Source organism: Tachypleus tridentatus, chromosome 7 (genome assembly GCF_004210375.1).
Source record: "Tachypleus tridentatus isolate NWPU-2018 chromosome 7, ASM421037v1, whole genome shotgun sequence".
Taxonomy (NCBI): domain Eukaryota; kingdom Metazoa; phylum Arthropoda; class Merostomata; order Xiphosura; family Limulidae; genus Tachypleus; species Tachypleus tridentatus.
This window is the reverse complement of record NC_134831.1, coordinates 156,556,159-156,582,409: the sequence shown is the minus strand read 5'-3', so window position 1 is coordinate 156,582,409 and position 26,251 is coordinate 156,556,159. Positions and strand designations below refer to the sequence as shown.

The 26,251-nt window shown below is 31.1% G+C and overlaps 2 protein-coding genes across 7 annotated transcripts in view; one reads left to right on the top strand and one right to left on the bottom strand.

The window, feature by feature from the left end:
* The window catches only part of LOC143256982 (uncharacterized), a 34,008-nt gene extending 22,306 nt beyond the window's left edge, over positions 1 to 11,702 (bottom strand). For both annotated transcript variants that reach the window (XM_076514985.1, XM_076514984.1), the window contains exon 1: positions 11,487 to 11,702. The gene's annotated coding sequence lies outside the window, so the exon portion shown is untranslated. The remainder of the gene's footprint in view (positions 1 to 11,486) is intronic.
* Positions 11,703 to 18,802: 7,100 nt separating this feature from the next.
* mTTF (mitochondrial transcription termination factor) lies at positions 18,803 to 25,898 on the top strand. 5 transcript variants are annotated; one of them, XM_076514981.1, is made up of 3 exons: positions 18,803 to 18,904; positions 19,597 to 20,360; positions 25,420 to 25,898. In XM_076514981.1, exons 2-3 carry the CDS (start codon positions 19,971 to 19,973, stop codon positions 25,654 to 25,656), a joined length of 627 nt encoding a protein of 208 aa, XP_076371096.1. In that variant the 5' UTR covers positions 18,803 to 18,904; positions 19,597 to 19,970; the 3' UTR covers positions 25,657 to 25,898. The 5 variants fall into 5 exon arrangements, 4 of the variants coding, with proteins under 4 accessions (XP_076371096.1, XP_076371095.1, XP_076371094.1 ...); XR_013031651.1 differs by adding an exon at positions 23,132 to 23,216 and having other exon boundaries at positions 18,816 to 20,360; positions 25,420 to 25,520; XM_076514980.1 differs by adding an exon at positions 23,170 to 23,216 and having other exon boundaries at positions 18,816 to 20,360.
* Positions 25,899 to 26,251: the final 353 nt, after the last annotated feature.

Below are 26,251 nucleotides of genomic sequence, written 5' to 3'. Positions count from 1 at the left end.
AAATTACTTCAAGATATAAACCATACACACAAAGAGACTCCTGTGATAGAAAAAGTACTACAAACATACGTTTTATACACACATAGTTCTGTCGTATCAAAAGAACTTCAAAATACAAGATATAACAACACAAACAAGGTCGTGTCGTATAAAAATTACTTCAAACAAAGTAAAATCTACACACATACACAGTCCTGTCAGATTAAAAAACACACAAAATACCAGCTGTATACATACGCACTCTCACAGTCCTGTCGTAACAAAAGTATATCAAGATACCTGTTATACACACACACGCACGCGTACACAGTCCTATTGTATGAAAAGTACATGAGAATGAAAGCTATACACACACACACAGTCCTTTCGTATCAGAAGTGCTTGAAGAGAAAGATTAAACATGCATACTATCCCGTCGTATCAAGATAATTTCTAAACATAAACCATACACAAACACACAGACACAGTACTATCATATAAAATTGAGTTCCAAATATAAGATATACACCTACACATAGGCTTGTCGTATCGAATGTACTTTGAAAGAGTAACTGTACACGCACACAGTCCTGTCGTATAAAATGATTTGAAAAGAAAAGCTATATAAACCCACAAAGTCCTCTTGTACTGAAAGTACTTCAAAATGCAAGCTATAGAGAAAAGAACACAGTCCTGTCTTGTATATAAAACTTCAAAATAGCAGTTATATACTCGTAAACACACACACACACGCCTGTCTTACCAAAAGTACTTCAAAATACAAGCTATACACACACGATCTTCTCGTATAAAACTACTTCAAAAGAAAAGTTATACATGCACATAGCTGTATCAAAAGTATTTCAGGATTCAAGCTAAACACAAACACAGTCCACTCGTATCAAAAGTACTTTAATCTACAAATAACATACACTTGTACATTCCTCCCGTATAAAAAGTACTTCAACACATGAGCTAAATACACAAATATGCATTTCTGTCATATAAAACGTACTTTAAAACACTATCTATACACACACGCAAAATTCTATCGTATCAAAATCACTTCAAAATGCAAGTTATAGGAACACACAAACACACACACAGAGTCCTGTCGTGTAAAAATTACCTCAAACTATAAGCTGTACACACACGATCCTCTCTTATAAAACTACAGTTCTGTTGTATAAATATTAATTGCTTGAAAAGAAAACCTATAAAAACACACACAGTCCTGTGGAATTAAAGGCACTTCAAAGTGCAAGCTATATATACATACATACACTTTTTATGTAGAGATAAATATGCAAACAGCTAAACTTCCTATCTTTCATAGAAACCACCATCAGTATGCTTGAGGACTTATAATGCTAAAATTCGAGATTTAATTCCCGAAGTAAGAAAAGCACAAATAACCAACTGCGCAGCTTTATTCTTAAAAAAAGAATAATTTCTCAGTTTTTTCTCTCTCTCTCTTCGATTTTCTATAAGTATGCAATAGTCTATAAATATATTTTCATATCGATTTCAGGTCTCTTTAATGTTTAACAGCATCTTGTTTTTAGTATACACAAATACAGTAAATAGTTAATCTACCACAACGTGATTCTACGCTTAGAATTACATTTTTCAATTTGAATATTTGTACATTACATCTAAACATGTAAGAAATAAGTAGTGTTACAATAAATAAATGATATTTTTATTATTAATCTAACCCTAATTCAGATTTGTAAGTGAGTCATACCAAATTGATAGAAATAACACTTTACCGCTCTAGTTCACACAGTCGTTCTTGGTATTTGATAAACAGTGTCTCAACCACTACTATCACTATCATATTCTAGTCCACCTGATGAACCCTGGTATTGGGCAAAAATCCTCGTAGATTATAGTTATACCAAATATTGTGGTTGGCATATTGTTATACATTATTCTTTAATAGATTGTTTAGGCAGAGTATTCATGTTGAAATTTTGTAGAATGGACGGCAACTGCTTGTTGTGGAGACACAAGTGTAGAGGACAACGTTTCAAAAGTCTTCCGCCTTTCGTCTTCGTGTTATATATACATTATTATTTATATTCATTCGCAAGTTTTGAGAATTACTATATAATTTTTTTTCTGAAACCGAAAAAATAGACATCCTCAATATTTTGCAAAATTCAATTAAAGCGAGATTACAGAAATTAAAAATAAAATAATTATATACTTGCTGATTCCTTTTTTCATAATGTGTGACAGCGATGACCTAAACTTTCACCCTGAATCACTGCGGTAATTAATTTGCTTTCATATGTCTAACTGTATATATGAGTGTTGATAAAGTGCATCAAAAGTGTAAAAGAGCTCTAATGTTGCCATGTACTTCACATCAAGCCTAAAAATTACAAGTCAATAAACTAAAATCCAAGTTACGATATTAAACAAATGTTTTACGAGCTGTGCCTCTTGTGTGATTTCGCTATTCTTATTGAAGTGTAGTACCTTCAGGTCTGAAGATTGGTGCAAATGGAAGAGTTCATTAACGGCTTTAAAACTTCTTTCATCGAGTTCTGAAAGTCTTAATGATAAGAATAATGGATGGTTCCGAAACGTAATGTCTTCAGTAATGTCTGTTTGTGATATTTTAAACTGTACTTATGAACTAAATCTTCCAAACAAATACGTGTTTGTTTAACCACAGAATGGTTAGTTAGAGCGTTACATCTTAAATATTCCAAGACATACAGTACATAATAAGGTTTTCATTGAAAATTCTCTATCTTGCTTAGCAAATAAATGTAGTGATGAAAATGCACAGAACCAGTTAAAGACAATTTATAAAGTTATATCAGAATTTAAAAAATGTTATACTTGGTACAATAATTAAGACACTGCCTCCAATGTATAACGATATTTACGTATATTAGAATATTCTGAGCTTCAAAGAATATAATTCATGAAGTGTGCACATCTTCATCAAGTCAATTAACTTTATATAACCTCCATGAATATGTAAAACTAAAAACTATTACATTTTGTACAAATGTCTTCGCAATTTGTGTTACAGAACTTTAAGACAGCTGTAATAATTATTTAAACAAAATACAAGTGAATCTGATTATTATTATGTATTTCTAGCGCATGTCACCATTTTCAAATACTTCGCAGTCCAGTAATCTTCAGTAAATAGGGCAGAAGTCAATGCTCCCCAAAGTATATCGACTACATTGTGCTGTGACTAATCACAGATTTATTCTACATTTCATGTCAAAATTGAAAACAAAATCTATGACAGATGCTACAATATATTAGGAACTCACGCGACTGAAACCGCACTCGTATCTGAAGTGAAGATAACTTTTCTTTTAAAACAAGCGTGATATGGGTTAACATTGTTAACTAAATATAATTCAACTTGTAATGGAGGTCCTCCTACAAGAGTCAGATTCATCTAAGGTACAATTATTTCATTATAAACTATGAAAATTGATTGTTGTGTTTCTCTGTGTCTCAGCGTAAAAAAAATTCCATCTTGGTTACGATCTTTGTCTCTTTGGTGAAAAAAATTATATCCGTATCCACATAACGCATGTAAATAGAACACACGTTATACAACAAACATAAATACTATAGTAAAGAAAAAAAACAGAGTATTGTATGTTTAAACGCAGTCTTGTTATTTATGCTCGTTACTGGATTCATCATAAAGAAAGTAATTAACAAAGAAATCTATACATAACTTACCGTGTATGAGAGTAGTATTAAGTTTATACTTCAATAGCTGCTTTTGCGCTAATTGCATAATATACAGATGTTGCAATCCAGCATGTTACATTTTTATATTATTTGCTTCTGTTTCCTTTTTTTCTCTTAATTCTGTCTTTATTATCCACTTTTCCTAACATTTTCGCTCACAATAAGTTGTGATTTTGATTACATATTTTGTTTGTTCTCATTCTTTCTCAACATAAAAAATTATAGTTAAAACGTTATACAAAAAACTTCATATATATACAGTAGTTCTAAGTAATTTAATTTTTTAGCTACTATGGACTAATCGACTTCGTTTGTGTATTTTTTAAGTAACGTACTTTCGATTAGAACTTAACATCTTTGACTATTAATAATTCTAAAATATTCTCGATAATTCGGTCCGTAATGTTACTAGTCAGTATTTTATTAACATGTCACGTACAATCGTAAACTTTAAGTTAAAAACTGCTCTCTACACCTTCCCCTCTTATAGAAGTAGAATAGTGAACGTAGAAAAAGCAATCATAGAATATCCTAATTTTAACTTCAGTCAATTGTGTTGTGAATTAAAGAATCATGGTATTCTTTAATTATGGTTAGTTATATATAAATACTTCTATCCTTGTCCGTAACTATACATCGTCGTAATGTATGTTGTTTCACATTTACATCGCTGACTCTTTTGAGGAACACAACATAAAATTTCCCTGCACACACGCCGTTCATAGCTTTCGATTGGGTTCAGCTTAATATGGATATTTGTAATGTGTAATTACGATAATATTTCATAAATATTTTTATTATGATTTAAAACAAAATGCTTTTATATAATTTTAATACTTTTATTACTATTAGTTTTTACATTTTATAATATATTTTGGACGAGTCTCTGATTTATTACGTAACCTAAGTTACTGTTTCAAGTAATTGGAATTTTAATTTGAGCTGAGTTAATATCCGAGTCAAATGTTAATATCTATTAAAATTGTCATTTGTCAAAAACGATTGTTACACGCAATTCCTTTTTTAACACAAATATATTTTAATATGCAAACATATAAACAATACAATTTGTAAGAACGGTTATTACTAATAGTTATTACAAACGATGGTTTATATACAAGAGTTTTGCAAACTTACAAATAATACTGAGTTAAATATCCAGTCTAGAACTGATATTTTATAGACGATCCAAGTTTACGACGAGCAACTTAATTCTGAGTTGATAGTGTTACACATCTCTCTTGAGCTAGCTAGATTGATTGGCCTTCCACCTTTACAAGTCGACTTTTCCAGGTGATGATACTTAATGTCCTCGTAGAAATTCTGACATCCAAGATAATTTACTGAAGTTGAATGTGATGTTTTAAGTCTATAAATGTTTGTAGCCACATTATGTAGTTTTCCGATTAATAGGCGTTAAGTCACGATTATAGCTTTCTAGGCCTATAGCACACTGACCGTAGCTGACTGACAATAAAAATATTCTTTTTCGTCTCTCGGCTAGCCGCTTTTTATATACCAATCACGCGAGTTTCTAGAATTTTCAACAATGATCTAGCGCGTTTTTGTAAACAAACATCACTGATTCTTACTTTCAAGTTTCCAGAACAGGCGGAACTTGCGCAATACACAGTCAAGAATACACTTAACATATGAAAGAAAACTATACAGAAACAAGCGTAGGCACTAAAATAAATGTACAACGGTAAATCCGTTACACAGTGTAAAAAAAAAAATCTAAATGCATGTATAAATGTTAAAGTTAATTCATATCAAATATTGTTTACCTTCCCTCTTTTTTTCGTATTGTTTTCTCATTATGCATATCAATCGTTTGTTTTGAATTTCGCGCAAAACAAAACCAGGGATATCTGCGCTAGCCGTCCCTAATTTAACAGTGATAGACTAGAAGGAATTCAGTTAGTCATCACCATCCACAGCCAACTCTTCAGCTACTCTTTTACCAACTAATTGTGGGATTTACCATCGCCACATTATAACGCCCCCAAAGCAGAAGGGGCCAACATGTTTGATATGACGAGAGTCGAGCCCGCGACTCTCAGATAAATTAAGCGCCCTAACGACCTAGCCGTGGACATCAATACAAAATAAACTTCAAATGCAAGTATTTTTGCTTATAGATTCAGAGCAAAGGCCAAAGAGACCTGAAACTTGGTACACATAGTAAGGAGATTCTGTGGGTGTACGCCTGAGTATTTTCCCCCCAATAACTCATGGAACAGACCTTCAGAGTACAAGAAAAGGTTTAACAAATAAAAGTTCGGGATTTATATCAAACAAAACAGTTAAGGAATTTTGGCACATAAAAATACGTTAGAGTTGAAAATTTTTAATTTTTCTTACATTCACTTTGTTTGTTTATAATTATGCACAAAGCTATCTGTGTTCTGCTCACCATGGGTATCGAGTCCCGGTTTACAACGTTGTAAATCGAAACAGTGGAAAAATATAGGTGATACTGTAATTAAAGTTCAGACATTAAGTAAAGAAGTGTAAAAAATAAAATAAATTGTTTGCAGTTTTCTCAAACTTGATTTAATTCAGCGTTTTGAAAGCAATAATATTAATTCGAATTTTAAATTATATTTTAATTTTTATTTTCTCTTTTCCACTAATGCAAATATAAAATAATTTCAACTTTATTTTCAAGTTGTTGTGTTTTGTTTTAGCCAGCCCTAAAATCGCCACCGTTGCTGATGTCATTTCCTAAATTAAAAAAAAAATGCAAACTTACTCATTCAAATTTTGTAAAATATACTTTATTTTCCTAGTGTACGTGTACAATCCGTGACCTATCGATCTCAGACTGGATGAAGGAAAGACCCTCCAGTGATACAGCCTTATGTGTACGGATTTACAACACTACAAACCGGAGCCCGATACCTGTGGTGAGCAGAGCTTAGATAGCCCATTGTGTAACTTTGTGCATAATTATATTTATCTTAAAAAATAAGGCTTCAGTAATGTATAAGTTTGTGAACTGGTATCAAATAAAACAGTGAGAAATATTAGCGATGAAAAATTCAAACACAAATCTGACACTTAAAATAAAATTTATCAAATTTGGAAAACGACAACAAACAACAGGAAGACAAATATTAATCAGAAAGTACTGGAAAATTCGGAGAATAAAAGTACTTCAAATAAAAACACAGGAAGAGAAAAACGAACCTGAGAAGTTAAATTTTAAATATTTGCTTCATCAAAGGAATTGGATTGAACTAGGTTCGAGAAATGGCAACAGACATATTAAAAAAAATCTGGTACATTAGGGTAGTTGTAAAATGTTGCGTATTAAAATTTATCCCGAACGACCTTTCAATCTATTATGTTACGTATTACAATTATTATGCCTGAAACTGAATTAATTAAATGCAACGATGTATTAAATGTTTTATGTTTACCACACAATTTTCTTTCTTAATACAAATATATTTTAACATACAAAGAATAATATAATTTATAATAACGGTTATTATAAATAGTTATTACAAATAATGATTTATATGCAAAAGCTTTATAAACTTACAAACAATATTGAGTTTTCAATCCGATCCAGAAGTTCCTTGGTATCTTATCGAGTCTTCACAACGAGCGAATTAATTTTGAGTGCATATAAATACTATTCATTTAACGAGGAACTAGCTGGCTCTTCAGGCGTGAGTTTTTTTTACAGCTGAGGTTATACAGTCTTTTCGTAAAGACCCGACATGGTCCGGTGGTTAAGGCGCTCGACTCGCAATCTGAGAGTCGCGGTTTCGAATCTCTGTAACACTAAACATGATCGCACTTTCCGCTGTGTTGTTGTTATAATGTAGAGTCACTCCCACTATTAGTTGGTAAAAGAGTAGCTAAATAGTTGGTGGTGGGTGGTGATGATTAGCTACCTTCCTTCTAGTTTTACACTGCTAAATTAGGAACGGCTAGTGCAGATAGCCCTCGTGTAGCTTTGCGCAAAATTAAAAACAAACGTTTTCGTAAAAATACTGACGTTCGAGTTTAATCTGCTGAATTTAAACGGTTTTTAATCTGTAAACGTTCCTAGTCAAATATTTGTACTTTCCCGATTAATAAGCATTAACCACAATTATAACTTCCGAGGTTTACAGTATACTATCTGGTGCAAATGAACAATATATATATGTACTGTCTCTTCGCTTTGCGTTAGTTACCTTTTATAGGCTTGAGAGAAGGGTTTCTAGAAATTTCAGCTAAGGTAACAATACTGGCAGTCAGTAGTATTTATATGCTCACAGAGTACATTGTTGATTCTTATACTCGAGAATCGTTTAAAATTTTAATGAAAAGGCAAGAATTTTGCAAGGCAGATTTAACGATATAAGTTACATGCATTTTGAGTATATATTTAACTGAAAAAAGCAGCAATATTAAAATAAATATATAATAGTCAAGACGTCAAAAAGTAGTTAAGATAGTAGTGACGCTTGACTGGTACATTGAGGCCTCTGTGAATCATGATGTGACCTTTCAATTCCTCAGCGTAGGTTGGGTATTTTATGCTAGTGAGAGACGTCGTGTATACCAAAATGGTGTGTTTCAGTAGATAAAATAAGAGTACTAGAACTATAAAACACGATGGAGATTGGATGATAATTTTTAAAAGAAATCGAAGTAGGTTGATGGTATCAAAATTTTATTTTTATGTCTGATGTTTTATAACAGGCTGTAGATGTGAGTGGTACTCAAAGCTAGGACGTTGTGGGTTCTATAATAAAATCTTATCACCTTATTAAATCTGCAGCTCGCATTGTTATTTCGATTAGTTTTGATTATGTTTGATATACGAAGAATCCTTAATGATTTTGAGTGATATGACCGTACACATTTTCACTTTAAAATTATGGTATTTATATTTTTGTATAAGGTTCAATTTTGCTTTCTTTTGTTACAATTATGCCGCCGTGATCACGTATTTGTTGGTGTGTTCCTCTATAATAAAAGTGTTATATTTTTGCATATATGTGTGTTTCTTAAAGCAAAGCCACATCGAGCCACCTGCTGTATTCACCGACGGGAATCGAATCCCTGATTTGAGCGTTGTAAATCCGTAGACTTACCGCTGTACCAGCGAAGGGACGTTTTTGCATATATAAATATATATACTTGTGTGTGTAATAAAGTTAGAACTCTCGAGATCAACGATTTTAAGCATTTTTCTGCTTTAAACAGTTCGTCAATAAAATTAATTAAAATAATTTTGAAGTGACGTTTCTCAGAAAATGTAATTCTTTTATGACATTCGCAAGTGTGTGTGTGTGTGTGTGTGCAGTTGGATATTTTGATCAAAACTGATGATCTTGAATTTTATTTAAAGTTCCTGGATGTTACTAGCTGTATCGAAAGGCGTCTAAACAAGGAGGTAAATATAGAACATTTCGCTGTTAGTATCCGGAATTATTCGTATCTACGTTCACTAAACATTCTCTTTTGTGTTCATGAGTAGCTAGCTGAACTATACGTATATGATATGGATTCTGTTTTAATAAAATGATTGGAAAAGCTGAAACTGAATCAATAAAATATTAAGCTTCAAACTATCAACAGACTTTAATACCTTCTTAATATATATAAGTAAAACACAAATATTCATCGAAAGTTAGCTGCCATTCCTGGAGTTAAAATGACGCAGTTTTATACTAAAGGATTCTTTTAACATTGGAAAAAAAACATTGTTTTTTTTTAAATAAGGTGTTATCAATGTGAAATAAATTTTAAAAAATTAATATCGACAAAGTTTCTATTTTTCGTGGCTGCTTCACAAGAAATAATCCTTGATATATATATATATTTCTACCTTCTATAATTGTGCTTATAAATACATGTAAAAAGTTCATGTAATTTTAGAAGTGTTCATTTCTACCAAACCAAAAGTTATTACGATTATTTTCACCCAACGAACCATTTATTACACGTATTATACCAAGATAGAATTTCATTCTTCGAAAAATAATTATAAATTAACATATTAAAAATTTTCTTAAGCTTCAGCACAGCGACTGTTATTTAATAGTTTGAGAATTATATAAATATGTTATGTTACTCAAATCACGAAGCTTAGATACAAGTAAATAGTTTTTAAGTATTTCTTCAATGGTCATTTTTCAAGTCTTATTTTCATATTCTATCTGTCTTCGAATAAAATTTGTTCTATATACAGATTCTCTACTTATTATGTATAAAACATACGTGAACGTACGCATACAACAAAAACAATCTTCTATTCAAGATTTTTTTTCAATGAAATTCAGGGAAATCAAAAGCAAGCAAATATTGTTAATATTACAAGCATGAGGAAATTAAGTGTTTGATCTTGGCTGTTGCTTAATTAGGGTTTTAAATGTACAAGGATATATTTTTACAAATGTTTTCTGCTCTTGGAAAGACAGATAACACACAAGAGCTCATTCAACTATGTAACAGGATCCGTTATAGAAACAGCATACAGTAAGTCAAAACAAACACTGACTGCTTGGTTTAAACTACGTGAAGCGTCGGATGGCCACCTAGTCATACTCCGGAAGTACCAAACCAAGTGAAAAATGTTGTTAACAGCGTTATGTGTTAACTAAAGAACAAACTCGTACTTTCTTGTAAAGGTTGTTTTCAACATAACTTTGACGTGCTTTTACTAATAAGTGCTGAATAAAATATCTTGTAAGATGTTTGCAGTGTTTCAAATCAAATAGTGTTGAAAACAATACTTTATACAATTCTTGTACTTTTGTAAATTATAAGTCGCAAGTGTTTGAGCACACAAAAAGTAGGAGACAGTTTTGTACTAGTAGAACAGATCGCTAAAAAAACCATTTTCATATAAAAAATGTTATAAGAATCATTCATACACGTTCTTGGTCTCAGTAACATTATTTTAACCCAGCAATAGCATCACATTCGTGATGGCGAGAAACCCACTTGAAGTAAAAATTTATCTCAAGACTGCTGCTATGGGTATTACAACTTTTTATTAAAATAAAGTAGAAAACATCCTCAGGTGAACAAAGAGCTAAGAAAGTCGTAACGTTGTTCTCTACTTTATTTTAATAAAAGATTCAGTGCCCATAGCAGCCGTCTTGAGATAAATAGCGTCACATGTATTTGTACATCCAATATCCACACTACATTCTGAATCGGCCCGGCATGGCCAGGTGGGTTAAGGCGTTCGACTCGTAATCTGACGGTCGCGGGTTCGAATCCCGGTCGCCCCAAACATTCTCGTCCTTTCAGCCGTTGGGGCGTTATAATGTGACGGTCAACTCCACAATTCGTTGGTTAAAGAGTAGCCCAAGAGTTGGCGGTGGGTGGTGATAACTAGCTGCCTTCCCTCTAGTCTTACACTGCTAAATTAGGAACGGCTAGCACAGATAGCCCTCGAGTAGCTTTGTGCGAAATTCAAAATAAGCAAACAAACAAACAGTTCGCATGCGCGCCTAATAAAACATTTTTATTTTATTTTTGATATTACTTATTTTACTTAACCTAATCTTAAATAACTTAAAAATGTCCTTATTTTTTATATTTTGGTTGCTTTTATAATTCCACATAACGAATAAGCATGAAAAACAAGAAATAAAATATTATCAAATCTCCTTTTCTTTCCCCCTTGCGGTTGTCAAAGAGAATTAACCCTAACTTTCGTACAACTATTAGTGTTGCAAGTAATAATTTGTATATACTTAAATACTGCTCTAAACTGTATATGCAAAAAGTAGACAAAAATCCCTTACCTATAAAAATTTTTTCGGTTTTTCTAACTCTGCAACAACAGTCGTTACAACTTCATCCAAGCTGGCCGTTAACTTTCTCAGAATGATTGTTTGGAATTAAGCACATAGCTAGCGATACAATAGGCTTGTCTGTGCCTACCACGAGTATCGAAACCCGGTTTGTAACAGTGTATGTAGTCGTGCCGCTATATCGCTGGGGGCACTTTCTCAAATAAATGCTGCTCTGAGCGAAATTGACATTTAAAGTTCAGAACATAATGTCATACAGCACGCCATTTGATAATTGAAAATCTCGAGTCTCTATTGGTTATGGATAATATATAATTTAACGTAAGAGAGAGCTATTAACGAATTACGATTAAGAGGATGTAACATGTGGGGGTATGATTTTTTATTCGATAGCTTTGTAACCAAACAAAGTTGAAGACTATAATAAATTTAGTTTATATGAACAATGATGATCTTATAGAGAGTAATTTACATTTAATTTCGTACTTTTTCAAGGTGTGGTAGATAAAATATAAAATTGGGATACAGACATGCTAAGAAAAAATGTGTCATACTAGGGAAAATTCAGGATTTGAAAAATCTTATATACTATTAAAATATGAATCATTAGCTAAAATTTCATGCAATTGTAATTGAAATAACATAAAGAAAAAGTAATTTTCAAAATTCTGAATATAAGACACTAAAACTTTGTGTCATGCGCAGTAAAAAAATACCAGGATGGATAAGATATATATCTTCAGGAAGAGGAATTATGGAGTTTAAGGGATATAGAGCAAAAACTGGACAAATGTTTCATTCAAATTTAAAATATAATACCATGGTGCTTGCTCTGAACATGCTTGCAAAGTTTCAGATTTTTAGATTTTTTTTTTTTTTGGAATTATTGTGATCACATACACAGTCTCTTTTTTTAATTATAGATGTGTATGTAGATTATAACAGTTGAATGTTGAGGGAAGTGTATAAAAACGGTTTTCTTTTTGCTCAAAATTTTCCTTATGATGTTGCAGATTTTAATATCTTGTGTATGTTGCGAATCACGGTGTCTGTCCGTACATTTGTCTGTCTCCAGTTTGAGAAGCTGTGCACGCAGACAAAGCTCAATGTTCACTTTTGAAATAACTCAAGAATCGATATGAATAATAATGTTGAGACCAGATTTTATTTTGCAAGCAGTATATTCTGCACTAAATTGTTAAAAATTAATCACAATGTCATTGACATTTCAAAAATGTGACATGACTTAAAGAATAAAATTGTAGGTTTATCGTACGGTATCATTGAGTGGCTCTTAGCATGACTGGTATGCTCAAAATTTAATTACTTTCCTCAGTGGGCTTTGGCTTTAAGTGAAACAAAGAGTGCAACATAATTAACCTTTTAAAAGTCCATAAACTAATTCAAATCGACCGATTACTTTAACTTTTCCATCACTTTGAGCCGGTAATTTTGCTTGCTAACATATAATTAAGTTTATTTTAATATATATATATATACGTGTTTGTGTGTGAATACATCATTTCACCTTCTAACGATGTTTTGAAATATTATTGCTGTAACACTTAGCAAAAATGTTCTTTTAATTACTTCGTTACTTTATTAAATATAACATTTTCATTTATAATTAAAAGCTATTTCATGTACATGAGTGTAATTCTTTGTTTATGGATTGTGTCATCTATGTGGTGTATAACTGGTCATAGAGATGAAGGAAAAAAGTGTTTCTTGGTCACGTTGTGACTATAAAGTTAATTGGTTTAAAAGTTAAATTGAATTATGAATCAAGGAAATAAATATAAAAGGAATAAGCAGGCATAATATTTACCTTCTTTTAGTAAACGGTCCGGCATGGCCAGGTGGTTAGTGCATTCGACTCGTAATCCAACGGTCGCGGGTTTGAATCCCCGTCAAGCTAAACGTGCTCGCCCTTTCATCCGTGGGAGTGTTACAATGTTACGGGTAATCCCACTATTCGTTGGTAAAAGAGTAACCCAAGAGTTGGCGGTGGGTGGTAATGACTAACTATCATTACTCTTATTCACTATTTTGACAAATATTCAAGGAACTTTTTGTGCTACACTTGTTTTGGAAATTTATGTTAGAGATCGTTTTTCCTTCTATTCTTACTAGATTAAATCAATGACAATCTCACTTAGCTTTTATGTAATGCAGAATTATGATTTGTAGAAAAATAATGCAAAAGAAGAAAGTTTATACACGTGTTAAATAAATGTAATGACGTTCTAGTGCAATTCAAATAAAAAATTGAAGAATCCTATATCTATCTGAAAGTAGAAACATTTCTTAAGCAGAATTAAATGTAAATGCGGAAATAAAACATCGAGGAGACGAAAAAATATTAATTACTCAGATAAGGATTTGTTAGTTTTATAAACTTAGAAACAACATGTAAAAAATTTGTATGTGTGTTTCGTAATAAACAGTCTGAAAGTTGTGGTATTTACATTTTTCACAGATCATCTACGTAACCAACAATTCGTCCAAAGCTAAATGAAAAACTGTCCTACAGAATGCTGTGTGAAAGTAGCTATGAATAGTTTAGAAATGTATCTCATACTCTCAGAAGTGTTGTTTGCATCTGGAAGTAATAATGATTATTTAGAAAATGAACGAATACAGTAAGTCAATCATACATTACTTTTATTACAGATAACGAATTTGAACATAATTAAATCTAGAGATTGTTGGCTTGTACTGTCACAGTATATTTGATAAACTTTTACTGTAATAATTGTGATTAACTTTGTATGAAAGTCCACCTTTGTAAAACACGTATAAATATTTTACCATAAATCAGTAGAAGTATTATTACATAATAATTTTTATTAACGAAGTAAAATGTTTATAAAATAAAATAATTAATAGTTGCGTGATATACACTTTTTAGGGTGATTTAGACTTACACACATGTATTTATTGTACGTGTGGTAAAGATGTATATTATTGTCTTATATTAAATATTGTTTTTGACATTTTATTATATCACTAAAAATCTTTAGATACTTGGTTGATAATTAAAAGAATAAGTTTGAATTAAGATATCGTCCTTTTAGGACGTATAAATGGTAAGGAAATTTAATGTTTCTTTTTAGGACTCAGTCTTTGTAAAACGTGAGATAAAGTAACATTTTAAAATTATTTTGTCAGAAACAAGTGAAAGTTTTAATTATTGTGAAATAAACGTTTTATTGACGACTCAAACTGTTGTATAAAGTATAAGTTTTAATCATTGTATTATATTTTGCCCTTTGTGGGGCAATTTAAACGTATACTTATGAATTTTATTCGTCAGATTTAGTAAGATATAATCCTTTCAAAACAAGAAAATGTAATAATTTAGTACTGAAAATCTTTAATCACTCGACTGAATAGTTCTTTGTAATTACTATACTGTCCTTCTAGAGCTAATTACTGGCAAAGAAATGTAATGTCATTTATTAAAACTCTGAAAAACATAAGATAAAATAATGTGTATAAATTATTTTGTTGCATAAAGTCAAATTAGTAAAAGTATTGTTGCATAATAAACGTTTTATTTACGATATAAATTGTTGTATAAAGTCAAATTAGTAAAATTATAAGTTTTAATTATTGTATGACATTGCCCTTTTTATGCAATTTGAACCTATATTCATGTATTGTAAAAGTGGTAAAATGTGTATCATTATTATACGTTAAATATTGTTTTTGGCGTTTTATTGTATTATTAAAAATATTTAATCACATGATTAAGATACAATCCTGATGAATTAGTGTTAAGCGTGCTTCTTAAGACAATTTATTATAAATAAATTAGTATTAAGCGTCATTTCAAGAATAAATTAATTAGTTAATGAATTAACTAAAACTGTCCGTTTTAGAATTAACTAACTAATTAATGTTAAGAATATTTTATAGAATATTTTATAAGAATAATTATAATATATTTACCAAATTAATTATAAATAATTTAATGAATAAGAATTAGCCCTCCAGTGGCAGCGGTATGTCTGCAGACTTATAATGCTAGAATTTGGGATTTCATACCCGTGATGGGCAGAAAACAGATAACTCATTGTGTAGTTTTGTGCTTAATTTCAAACAAACAAACAAATCACAGTTAAGAATATTTTAATAAGGAATCAATTAATTGAATATATGGATGCGATGAGGCATGTATTATATGAGTTATGGCTTCCTGTCATGGTGGCCTTGAAATAGTTCTCTAATTTCAGGCGTAATCATCCATCACGGCTGTTTGTTTGGTATCAACTATAATTTCAGCCCTCAATAAGTTAGTTTCGCTATCTGGTGATATTATGTTGAACTATGACGTCATGGACGCCTGTCATAGTGGCCTAGCAACGCGTTTCTAATAACGCGCATTCTGGTGACTGCGTTGAAACTATGGTCTGTACATCTTTGATGAAATAACCCCTCTCTACTTTCTCGAATATAGCCAATAAACGTGAGGCGGCATCCTTTTGACACGCTAGTTCCAATCTTACTACTGTCCAACAAATACATCTTTTTCTAATTATTAAATGAAAGGGTAGAGGTTAGATGTCGTATAAGTTGTAAACATATACGTTTGTCTACTTACACTATAAGAATATTTCGGCTTATTTTGGGGGAGATTTGTTTTTTGAACACTGTGTAATATCAAAGAAAAGGTTGGTAGTTTGGAGTTTTAGAATGTAGAAATTTATGGTGGTTTAATTTTACTTTAACCTAAATATTAATTATAACTGCCTTCCCACAGCTGGCTGCTGAAAGCAAAAGGGAGACACTATGGGCTCAAATACTCAACTCTAACCCTTAACTGATTATTCATAGCTTCTAGCTGGTTTGACCTCTGCATTTAGACATTGTCTGATATGTGAAATATCCCTAAAGCATTTGAGAGCTATGATCACAGACATTTTCTGTTATGAATTAATAATGACAACAAGGAATGGTATTGAAAATTTTGAATTTTTATTTTTAATCTAATTTTGAAATGTTTTTATTGATATATATACATACCTAGAGAAATCATAGACACACATATACATGTATATATACTCATCAAGAACACAGTTAGTTTTTCTTCACCAACACTACTGTCTTTTATAACCCATATGTTATGGTATCTAGCAGTGAGTATAAAACTTTACAATTACCATTCACAGTATTTTTCCTTGTTAATTAATGATCGGTGTTTCTAACAATTTTTATTAAATAATTGCGATGATACTTTATTTTTATGAACAATAACAGTTTAACTGTCGTACCCTACTTTGTGTGGCAGGAAATAAATATCAATATTTCAAGTGAGGAAACGCTTAGTGTAGATTCGAATATTACGTTCAGTTCAAATTGTCTCCCCTATCATCTGTAGCACATCGATGAATCCAGCGACTTATAATGCTGAAAATTGGTTTCGAAACTCGCGGTGGGTACAGTGCTAATTGCCAATTGTGCACTTTAGTGTTTAATAAAAAACAACTGCAACTTATGTAAATCAATGTTGAGGTTTTTCATGATCTTTCAAAAACGAATACACATGGATTCTTATTACCATCTAATATATTCTGAGAAGTAAATGACAATCCAAATAGTTTGTTTTGAATTTCTCGCAAAGCTACACTAGGGCTATCTGCGCTAGCCATCCCAAATTTAACAGCTAGTAATCACTACCCACCGCCAACTCTTGGTTACTCTTTTATTTGTTTTCTTGTTTTTTTTCACATTTCGCTCAATGTTACATGAAGGCTATCTGCGCTAGCCGTTGCTAATTTAGCAGTGTAAGACTAGAGGGAAGGCAGCTAGTCATCACCACCTACCACCAACTCTTGGGCTACTCTTTTACCAACAAATAGTGGAATTGACCGTAACATTATAACGCCCCAACGGCTGAAAGGGCGAGCATGTTTAGTGCGACCGGGATTCAAACCCGCAACCCTCAGATTACGAGTCGAACGCCTTAACCCACCTGGCCATGCCGGGCCAATACATTTCCAGAATGTTTTTATATTGGACTGATTTTGTTAGCATCAACAGATAGCAACACACACGATCCTCTAAACAAAAATGAAAAAAACATTTGAAAATGCTTTGTAGAGAAATTGTATAGCAATGAAGTTTTGTGATGTTTCTCTCTTGTAAATGGCCCTGCATGGCCAGGTGGATTAAAGTGTTTGACTTGTAATCTGAGTGTTGCGGGTTCGAATCCCCATCGCACCAAACATGCTCACCCTTTCAGCCGTGGTGGCGTTATAATGTGACGGTCAATCCCATTATTCGTTGGTAAAAGAGCAGCTCAAGAGTTGGCAGTGGGTGGTGATGACTAGCTGCCTTCTCTCTAGTCTTGCATGCTAAATTAGGGATGGCTATCGTAGATAGCCTTCGTGTAGATTTGCGTGAAATTCAAAAAACAAACAAACTCTCTTTTAAAGAGCCTGAAATTTTTCGTTTTACTTATTTGTTCTTTACATAAAATACAAGTACAAAAAATAGTGGTAAAACGTTTTTTTTTAATTCATATAATTAAATTTACTTTATTTATGTTGTTTCAGTTTGTAATCTGATTGAACAATAATTTATTTATATTCGAGTAAAACACCTAATAATGTTAACAATGTTGTTTATTGTGTGCATAAATTGATAAAAGGCGATAATATTACCCTCTTAAAACATTAAATGTTTTCGAGAGAAAAGTATGATAGTTATTAGTCTATTTTTCCAATTGCAAAAATGCAATTATGACAATAAATAGATTCGTCTTGAAGAAATGCAGCTCAAACATTTACTACACTATATTTTAATACGATATATTGTTTGTTTTTGAATTTCGCACAAAGCTACTCGAGGGCTATCTGTGCTAGCCGTCCCTAATTTAGCAGTGTAAGACTAGAGGGAAGGCAGCTAGTCATCACCACCCACCGTCAACTCTTGGGCTACTCTTTACTAACGAATAGTGGGATTGACAGTCAAATTATAACGCCACCACGGCTGAAAGGGCGAGCATATTTGGCGCGACGAGATTAGGAATCGCACGCCTCAACTCGCTTGGCCATGCCGGGCCCAATACGATATATATACATATATTGAGTATAATATTTCCGTAATATTTAATAATTAAAATTCCAAAATAGAATTTTGGAGAAATATAAAATACACTCATTATATTCGTTTCGTTTTACGTGAATTTTATAAATTAATTGTTTGTTTTCTTCTTTTTTTATTGATATATATTTTTTATTTTTAAATGTTTCTGCATTAAATGTAACAAATTAATATTTTCGTTTGATTATTAAACACTAGAGAAAACCTCATTTCTTATTTTTTCGTGACTGACGTCATTGTAATGGGGTCATAGTAACGGTAGTATTTATTAAGTAAGATTACTAAAAGTTTGAAAATATGTACGTATCGTAACCAGTTAATAATAACGTATTTGATAGCAGTATACAGAACTACAGTAATTTGAATAAATGCAATTAGGCAAATAAGATCTACTCGTCATTTAGTAACACTTCGTCACCTGCCGAGTTATTCTTTTATTCCTAATATTAATTATAATGTTTTTATTTTAGCTTTTGATTATCGGTGGTGATGCTAGGGATAATCGTCTAAAACTGGGGTGGAGGTGGAGGCCTAGTCATGTAATTGTTTGAACTTAGAAGTATTTTATGAAATAAGGGGAATTTTTTACTGTATTCGTGTACAGGCAAAATTGATGACAAATGTAATTATATTTACCAGCGTTTTCTATAATGTAAAGGCTGTGATATGTTTTCTTTTATGAAGACTATTTACAGTATTGGAAATAAAATATTCGTTCGAAGAAGAATATCTGGAACCAGCGAGAATATTAAGAAGAACAAGAGATTTTATATAAAAAAAAATGAGACCGTAAAATGTCTGTATTTTCAGTATTCAACCAAACTGAGTAATAATGCTACTAATAATAATATATTTTATAAAAATTGGATTCATCGTTTTTTTAGCATTTCTCTCTATGGAAGAAATGATTTTAAAGTCACTAAGTTATATGTAAAGTATCTGAGTACTAATATTTCAATTAGCTATTCAGAAGTTATTTCTTACTTAGCAGAATCACTCCAGTGTACTTATGATGAAGTGAAAGGAATTACAAAGAACTACCCAAGGATACTGAAACAGTCTAGTGATAAACTTTTAGAAATTTTGTGTTTACTGCAGAAAGTAGGATATACTAAACGACAAATACTTGATCATCCATGGCTTCTCAGTTACTCAAAATTTACCTTGCAAAGAAAACTTAGCATTTTACAGGAAGCCAGTATTGTTGACAACATACCATTATTGTTAATTTCAGAATTTAAGTTAAGAAGAGTAATAAATCAGATAAAAAGAGTTTCTGGTTCTACACCTAATCCAACAGTTCTTTGTCTTAATGAGCGAGTTGAGTACTTTGAACAATATTTACAGGCCACTAGAGTCCAAGTAATGAGTTTATTACAACAACATCCATACCTTTTGACAATGAACCTTGACCGAATTAAGAATATAATGGAAATGTTGATTAAAGCAAATGTCACTCCATTGTCTATTAAGAAAGACTTGTGGATTTTTCTTCATAATGAAGAAGTTATGAACAGTCGAATTGCTTACTGTCAAGCTTTGGATGTACCAGTCAAACCATGGATGTTACGTTGCCCAGAAAATACATTTTTGAACTCCATCAGACGTTGGAGAGAAAAAAAAGAAGTGTTTGGTAATCATCTTGATGCCAGAAAATACTTGGCTAAAAGACTGAACTGTAGTACAGATTATGTAAATGTCTTAGTAGGGAAGAATAATCAAATACTTTCAATTAATCCACCAAAATTAAAACAGGTAAAGAAAGGCTTGTGTTTCTTTAGTAAAGATAATTATGTACAAATACACAGTTCGGAATAATCATCTAATTCATTATTTTGTCTTAATATATTAATAATTTTTGTAAGTAAAATTGATACATTTATATGTGTCACTTTTAGAGCTTATATTAAGTACAAAAGTTATATTTGTATATAAATGAGTTTGTTGATTTTTCTGAGCCCTTTTTAGTAAGAAAGTATTTTGTCTTGGTGAAGAGACCAAAACTCATGCACATTATACCAGATGAGACTAACTAATAAGTTGCATAGAGATAATTACCTCTGTTAACCTGTGATCAAGAGGTAAATAAATACAGGGTGTTTGGAAAGTCACTGTGCAATTTTGTAATCATATACATATACAAGTGCACAGTGACTTTCCGAACACCCTGTATATCCTAAAATTTCATTAGTGTCACCACTAGCAATGGAGAACTATTTTAATGACTTAAGTGACTTGTCTAAGAATAAGATTCTTTTCTTCAGTCATGCTTTTTAGTAAGTTCCTAGCTATATTAAATGTGTAATTAATTATGATGACTCAAATGTGTTATTTATTATAATTGAAGGTCATTTGTCCAGTTTACCAAATGATCCAAGTTATTCTCTAATTGTAATGACTTAAGAGCTATGAATACTGATGAGTTTAATATCACTAGCAAACTTTACTAATCATGCTCATAGCAAATCATAAAATCATTAATGTAAATAAGAAAAAGGCAAGGTTTAATTAAAGTTTGAAAGTGATTTGAATGTTTAATGAAAAAACTTAGAAGTTAGTGTGGTAACAAATTTGTACAATTAAACTTGTAATAGTTTTCTTTATTACTCATTCAAGTTGTTTTCATACTTTATTGTTTCAAAGTGAGTTTTTTGTCATCAAAGGCTTTATTGCTTACCCTTTAAATACTATAATAGTAACAAAGGTACAGTTCGAATTAACTCCATTTAATAACAGCCATTTGATTTCTACAACCCTGTAATACAGGTAATTAGCTTTTATCCAATACCTACAAAGAATGAAGAAATAAATGCAAACAAAATGTCCAGTAAAATAAGTGTGTAAAAAAGTGTTATATTAGCAGCCAATGACTAAAGGTATCAGTTATACAAGTAAACATGTTAATGTTCAATCGATGATGGCAATTACTTGTGAAACTTAATCATGCCATCAGTAACAAGTTGCAGCTTAATTAAGTTGAATTTGAAATTGTTCCTTAAAAAAGGGTGTTAACATAATGTATGCTGGACAACCAGGTGCCTGTTGGTCATAATGAAGACTGTTTTGTAAACTGAACCAATACTCTGTAATAAAATGCCAACCTCAAAGCCAACCTAAACCATTTTAATACTCGTTAGGTCGTCACTTAAATATCCACCATATCCAAAGGCAAACCATTACCAAGACCTTTCATCAAGTTATAAAATGTAAAATTATTGTATATGCAATTGACCCCTATCCTTTAAAAATATATATTTTTGTTCCCTTAACCTTATCATGCCTGGTGAGGTTTTTGTGCTGCTCAAGAGCAAAGTTGCATCACTGAATTAATAAAATTATAGAGAAGTTATTCAACGTTCACTTCCATGCTTTATATTTTAACATATTACTATAATAGTTTCATTTAATTATGTTTAAAAAGGAGTTTAACAATAAAGAGTCCAAAATATGTTTTAGACTACAAATAAGCATCTTCTGAAGTTAAATTTATTATCTTTACTTACTGTAGTCTAAGACCATCACTTCTTTATTTGTATAAATTAAAACAAAATCACTATAAAATAATTTATTTTGGTATTTTGTAAAAATGTTATGGAAGGAAAAACTGAAATAATCTTAAAATTATACACAAAACTTACAAATCAAGATATGTGAAACAGGAGCATAATGATGACCACGTATACTAAATACTTATTAGGAGTATGTCTGTAAAAAAGTTGTGCACAGAACACAAAACAAATTAACACTTCAGTTCAACATTGTTGCTAAATTAATAATCTATCAGCTATCTGGTAATAAAAAATAAATAAAACCAAACTGTTATACACTGAAACGTTTTATACAGTTTTATATAAATCATGAATAGAATGCAAAAATAAATGAAAAGTTTCACATTGTTAGTAAGAGGCTATTTGGAGATGAATAAGTAAGTACAGGTCAGTGGCTAAAATCCAAATTGTAAAACAATCATGTAAAAACTGTAGATTTATACAATATTCAGATAGATGTACACTGAAAACTTTATTATACAGTTTCATACAAATGAATAGATGCAGAAAATAAGAACTTTAGTTCAACATTGTTTTCATTACCATAAAGTTTCACACAGAGAACAGGAAATATGAAGAGCTTACATTCAAATTTGTATACTGTTCAAACAAATACTGAAAACTGTATTTAAAGTTTGAGCAGAAACTAAAGAACAAGATATGTATAAAAATATAATGAAAACTGACCACAGTAAAAATTGTATTCAAGGTACATAAAAAATGATTTTGCACACTCTTCACTAACATATACATAGTTATATAAGTCTTTGTCAAGAATTAGAAAGCTATTTAGCCATCATGTAATAACTGGCTTTAGTAGTAAAAAAGTAAACTTCTTTGAAGAATCTCTGTAGTATGATACTCTTCTAAGTGCATTATATACAAATGAATTTTGTACTGCTTGCAAATCAATGTAGTTGAATTTATGTGAAAGCATAATTTGAACTTTTTTTCATTTCTTCCATAAATGCTGGGAAGTACTTCCCAGGTGAAAATTAATCATGTTCATGTGACAGCTGATGATGGAATACTTGACAAACAAGAAGGCCCTTGTCTATTTGAAGTTAGTGGTTTTATAAAGGATTCTACAAGTTCAAACCAGAATATCTTGTGTCTGCACTTTGTCCTCATTACTTACCTGTGTAATAAGAATTAACAATAGACATATCAGCAACTTAAAAAAAAAAAAAAAAACTTGGGATGGCACAGTAACTGAGAAATTTATCATCAGGATAAACCCCTCCAATAAACATGATGTTATCCATGATTAGCTGTTATTTGCTAGTCTTGCCCTCTTGTCATTAGTATTACTGTAGCACTGTGCATTGTGAAAGAGCATAAAGAATTTTTTTTTAATCAACCAAGTTCTTAGCAGTCAATGAACCACAGTTGAAAAACTGTTCCTCTCCTATTAATTTACTTAAGGCTATATCAGGGAAGTGTGGCCTATTCTTCTGGTAATAAATAAAAACTAAATAATCTAAATTTTTTTTTCTGCAACTACAGTCTTTTAGAAAATTTCTTGTCAAGACTCAAACAATTTCATCAACTAGTTTTATATTTGGAATGAAATGATGAGATTGACCTAACCTAAATTAAAATGAAATAGCTAGATCTGATGGAGTTAAAAGTCTTAAATGCCTTCCTCAGGTTCATTCTAACCTGTCTTTTTTTTTTTAAAGTGTTATTACAGAATTCTTAACTTGTCTGTTTGTGACAACGTTTTTATACCAGTTACCCTAGCAGCTTTCCTTTGAACCGTTTCATATAGACCAATATCCTTCTTAAGGTTAAGAATGAAACTGTACTCCAAATGGGCTTAAACAATTACCTATACATAATACTTTATAACCTCTTTACATTTATATTCAGTATTTCTATAGATGCAACTTAAAGTGTTATGTATCCTACCAATTGCAATAGCACACTGTTTGGATAGCTTAAGAGACTGATGAAACAGAACACCGAAATTCTATTCTTCCATTACACTAGGTATTCATATCAAAATTGTGTTTATAATTTAAATTAGTTTATATATATTATCCTGCATTTATTTTAATCAAAATTCATCTGTCATTTATTTGCCTAACTCACTAAATAATCTAAATCCTTTTATTAAGATTGTAATGCTGAACTTTTGGTTACCAACTTATGGCATTGATTTAATTTGACTGAGCTCCATTTGTAATGTCTATCTCACCTACAGAAATAATTGTTGTTGTTTTTTTGCAAGCCTTTCATATGGCATTTTGTCAAATGCTTTCTGAAAGTACAGATATAACAAATCCACAAATCAGCAAGGCACAGTTTTTTTCCTAATAAATTATTTTGACTATCCTACAAACTTTGTTAGCCGAATTTTCGCATTTTTGAAAGTTTTTCTGTCATTGATAAACATATAATGACCATTACAATTTCTATCTATTTTCTTGAAAAGAAAATCAACATTAGTTGATTTCTAATCTTCTGGTACCTGCCTACTATTGAAGGACTTAAAAAATATTAGTAGTGTTTCACATCCAATGGTTAACCATCCTAACAAATAGCCTTTAGGAAATGTTATCCAGTTCAGAAGTTTACTCATTTTTAAGCTTCCAATTTTTTTAACAAGTTCAGAATTTATGTGATAATCTTACATCTCACACAACAGTTCAATAAATTGTGAAGAAAAAGTAAATTTAATTATGCAACTAATTCATAATCATCACATATGATCCTTCCCCTACCATCCTTCAAAGACTGTACTACCATCCAAACATTTTGTGTACTCTTTATATATTTAAAGAAATCATTAGTGTTAAGTTTTATCTTTTAAACCACTCTTTTGTTATATGCCCTTTGTGATTATTTAATACCCTGTTCAACTAACATTCTTCATCATCTGTAATTTTCTCAGTAACCTGTCAAAGTAGTCAGTTTAAGCATCATAATTTTAAAATGCTTTTCGTAAATGTTTTTCCTTATTCTTTTTATGAGCTCACTTGTAACCATCCATTATGTTTTCTGTAAGGAACAAGCATATGTTGAATATTTAAAAACATTTTCACATTTTATCAATATCAATGTTTTTTACCTGTCATAGCTTATTATAGAATGTAATATTCATCTCATAGCTAAATATATGAAATAAAATTAACTTGAGTAGTTTTTTCCAACTTATTTAAGAACAAAGTATTTGCTGCATTTTTATTTCATCTCATAATATCAAGTACGTTTCAAATGTATTTTCTTTAATTAGGCATTAATTTTTGTTTTATTTGTCACAGATTTTGGACTTTCTGCTAGATAGTGGCTTTACTCCATATCAGATCTGCCAGTTTCCCAGAGTTTTAAGTCACAGTTTTAAAACCATTAAACAGCGAGTTACAGAACTACAAGCTGCTGGATTCCAACTTGGTTCCCTTCGTGTACTGTGCCTTACAAGGAAGGAATACCAGAGACTGTTAAGAAAGCTGAGAATGTGCTCATTAATCAAAATGGAGCTTAGTGTAAAGGATTCTTAATACAGTATTTAATGATACTTTCTACTAGTAACAACAATGTTCAGCTTTTTCTAACTCTGAATTAAAAAAAAAAAAATCATTTTATATACTAGTGATCAAAGCTAATTAAACCCTTCCTAATTAGTAATAGCTTTGATAAATTGCCAGTAAATTAATTTAAAAATATTTCTACAGCAGTATGTGTTTTTGCTGCTTATTTGTATACAGCACTATAATAAAAACAACCACAGATTCTTATTTAATTCAGTTTACATTCTTAATAATCTGCACAGTTCCCAATAAACGTTTTTTATTATATATTATAAGCATTATAGCAGTTCTCTGAAATAACAGTTAGAAAGTGATAGTATCTGTTTCAGTATGAAGTGAAGAGAATTGTAACCAGTTAGGTGCCAAAAACTCTTAGCAGTACCAAAAGAGTAAATAATAAAGGTACAAGCAGTTTGTTTATGTATGGGGTCATAGGAGCTACCTATATAAATATTGATCCTCAAATGTTGAGGTAAATTTGAACAGTGAGCATCACAAGTAATTTTAGTCAATGAGAAATAAATCAAAGGGACAACATTGAACAACCATGGAAGAGGAAGTTAAA

Excerpts from the sequence above, each read along its gene's own strand:
- mTTF (XM_076514979.1), top strand. The coding sequence starts at position 19,272 with ATGTTTTCTTTTATGAAGACTATTTACAGTATTGGAAATAAAATATTC. Across the intron at positions 20,361-25,419 it reads ATCCACCAAAATTAAAACAG|ATTTTGGACTTTCTGCTAGA; the intron begins GTAAAGAAAGGC and ends TATTTGTCACAG.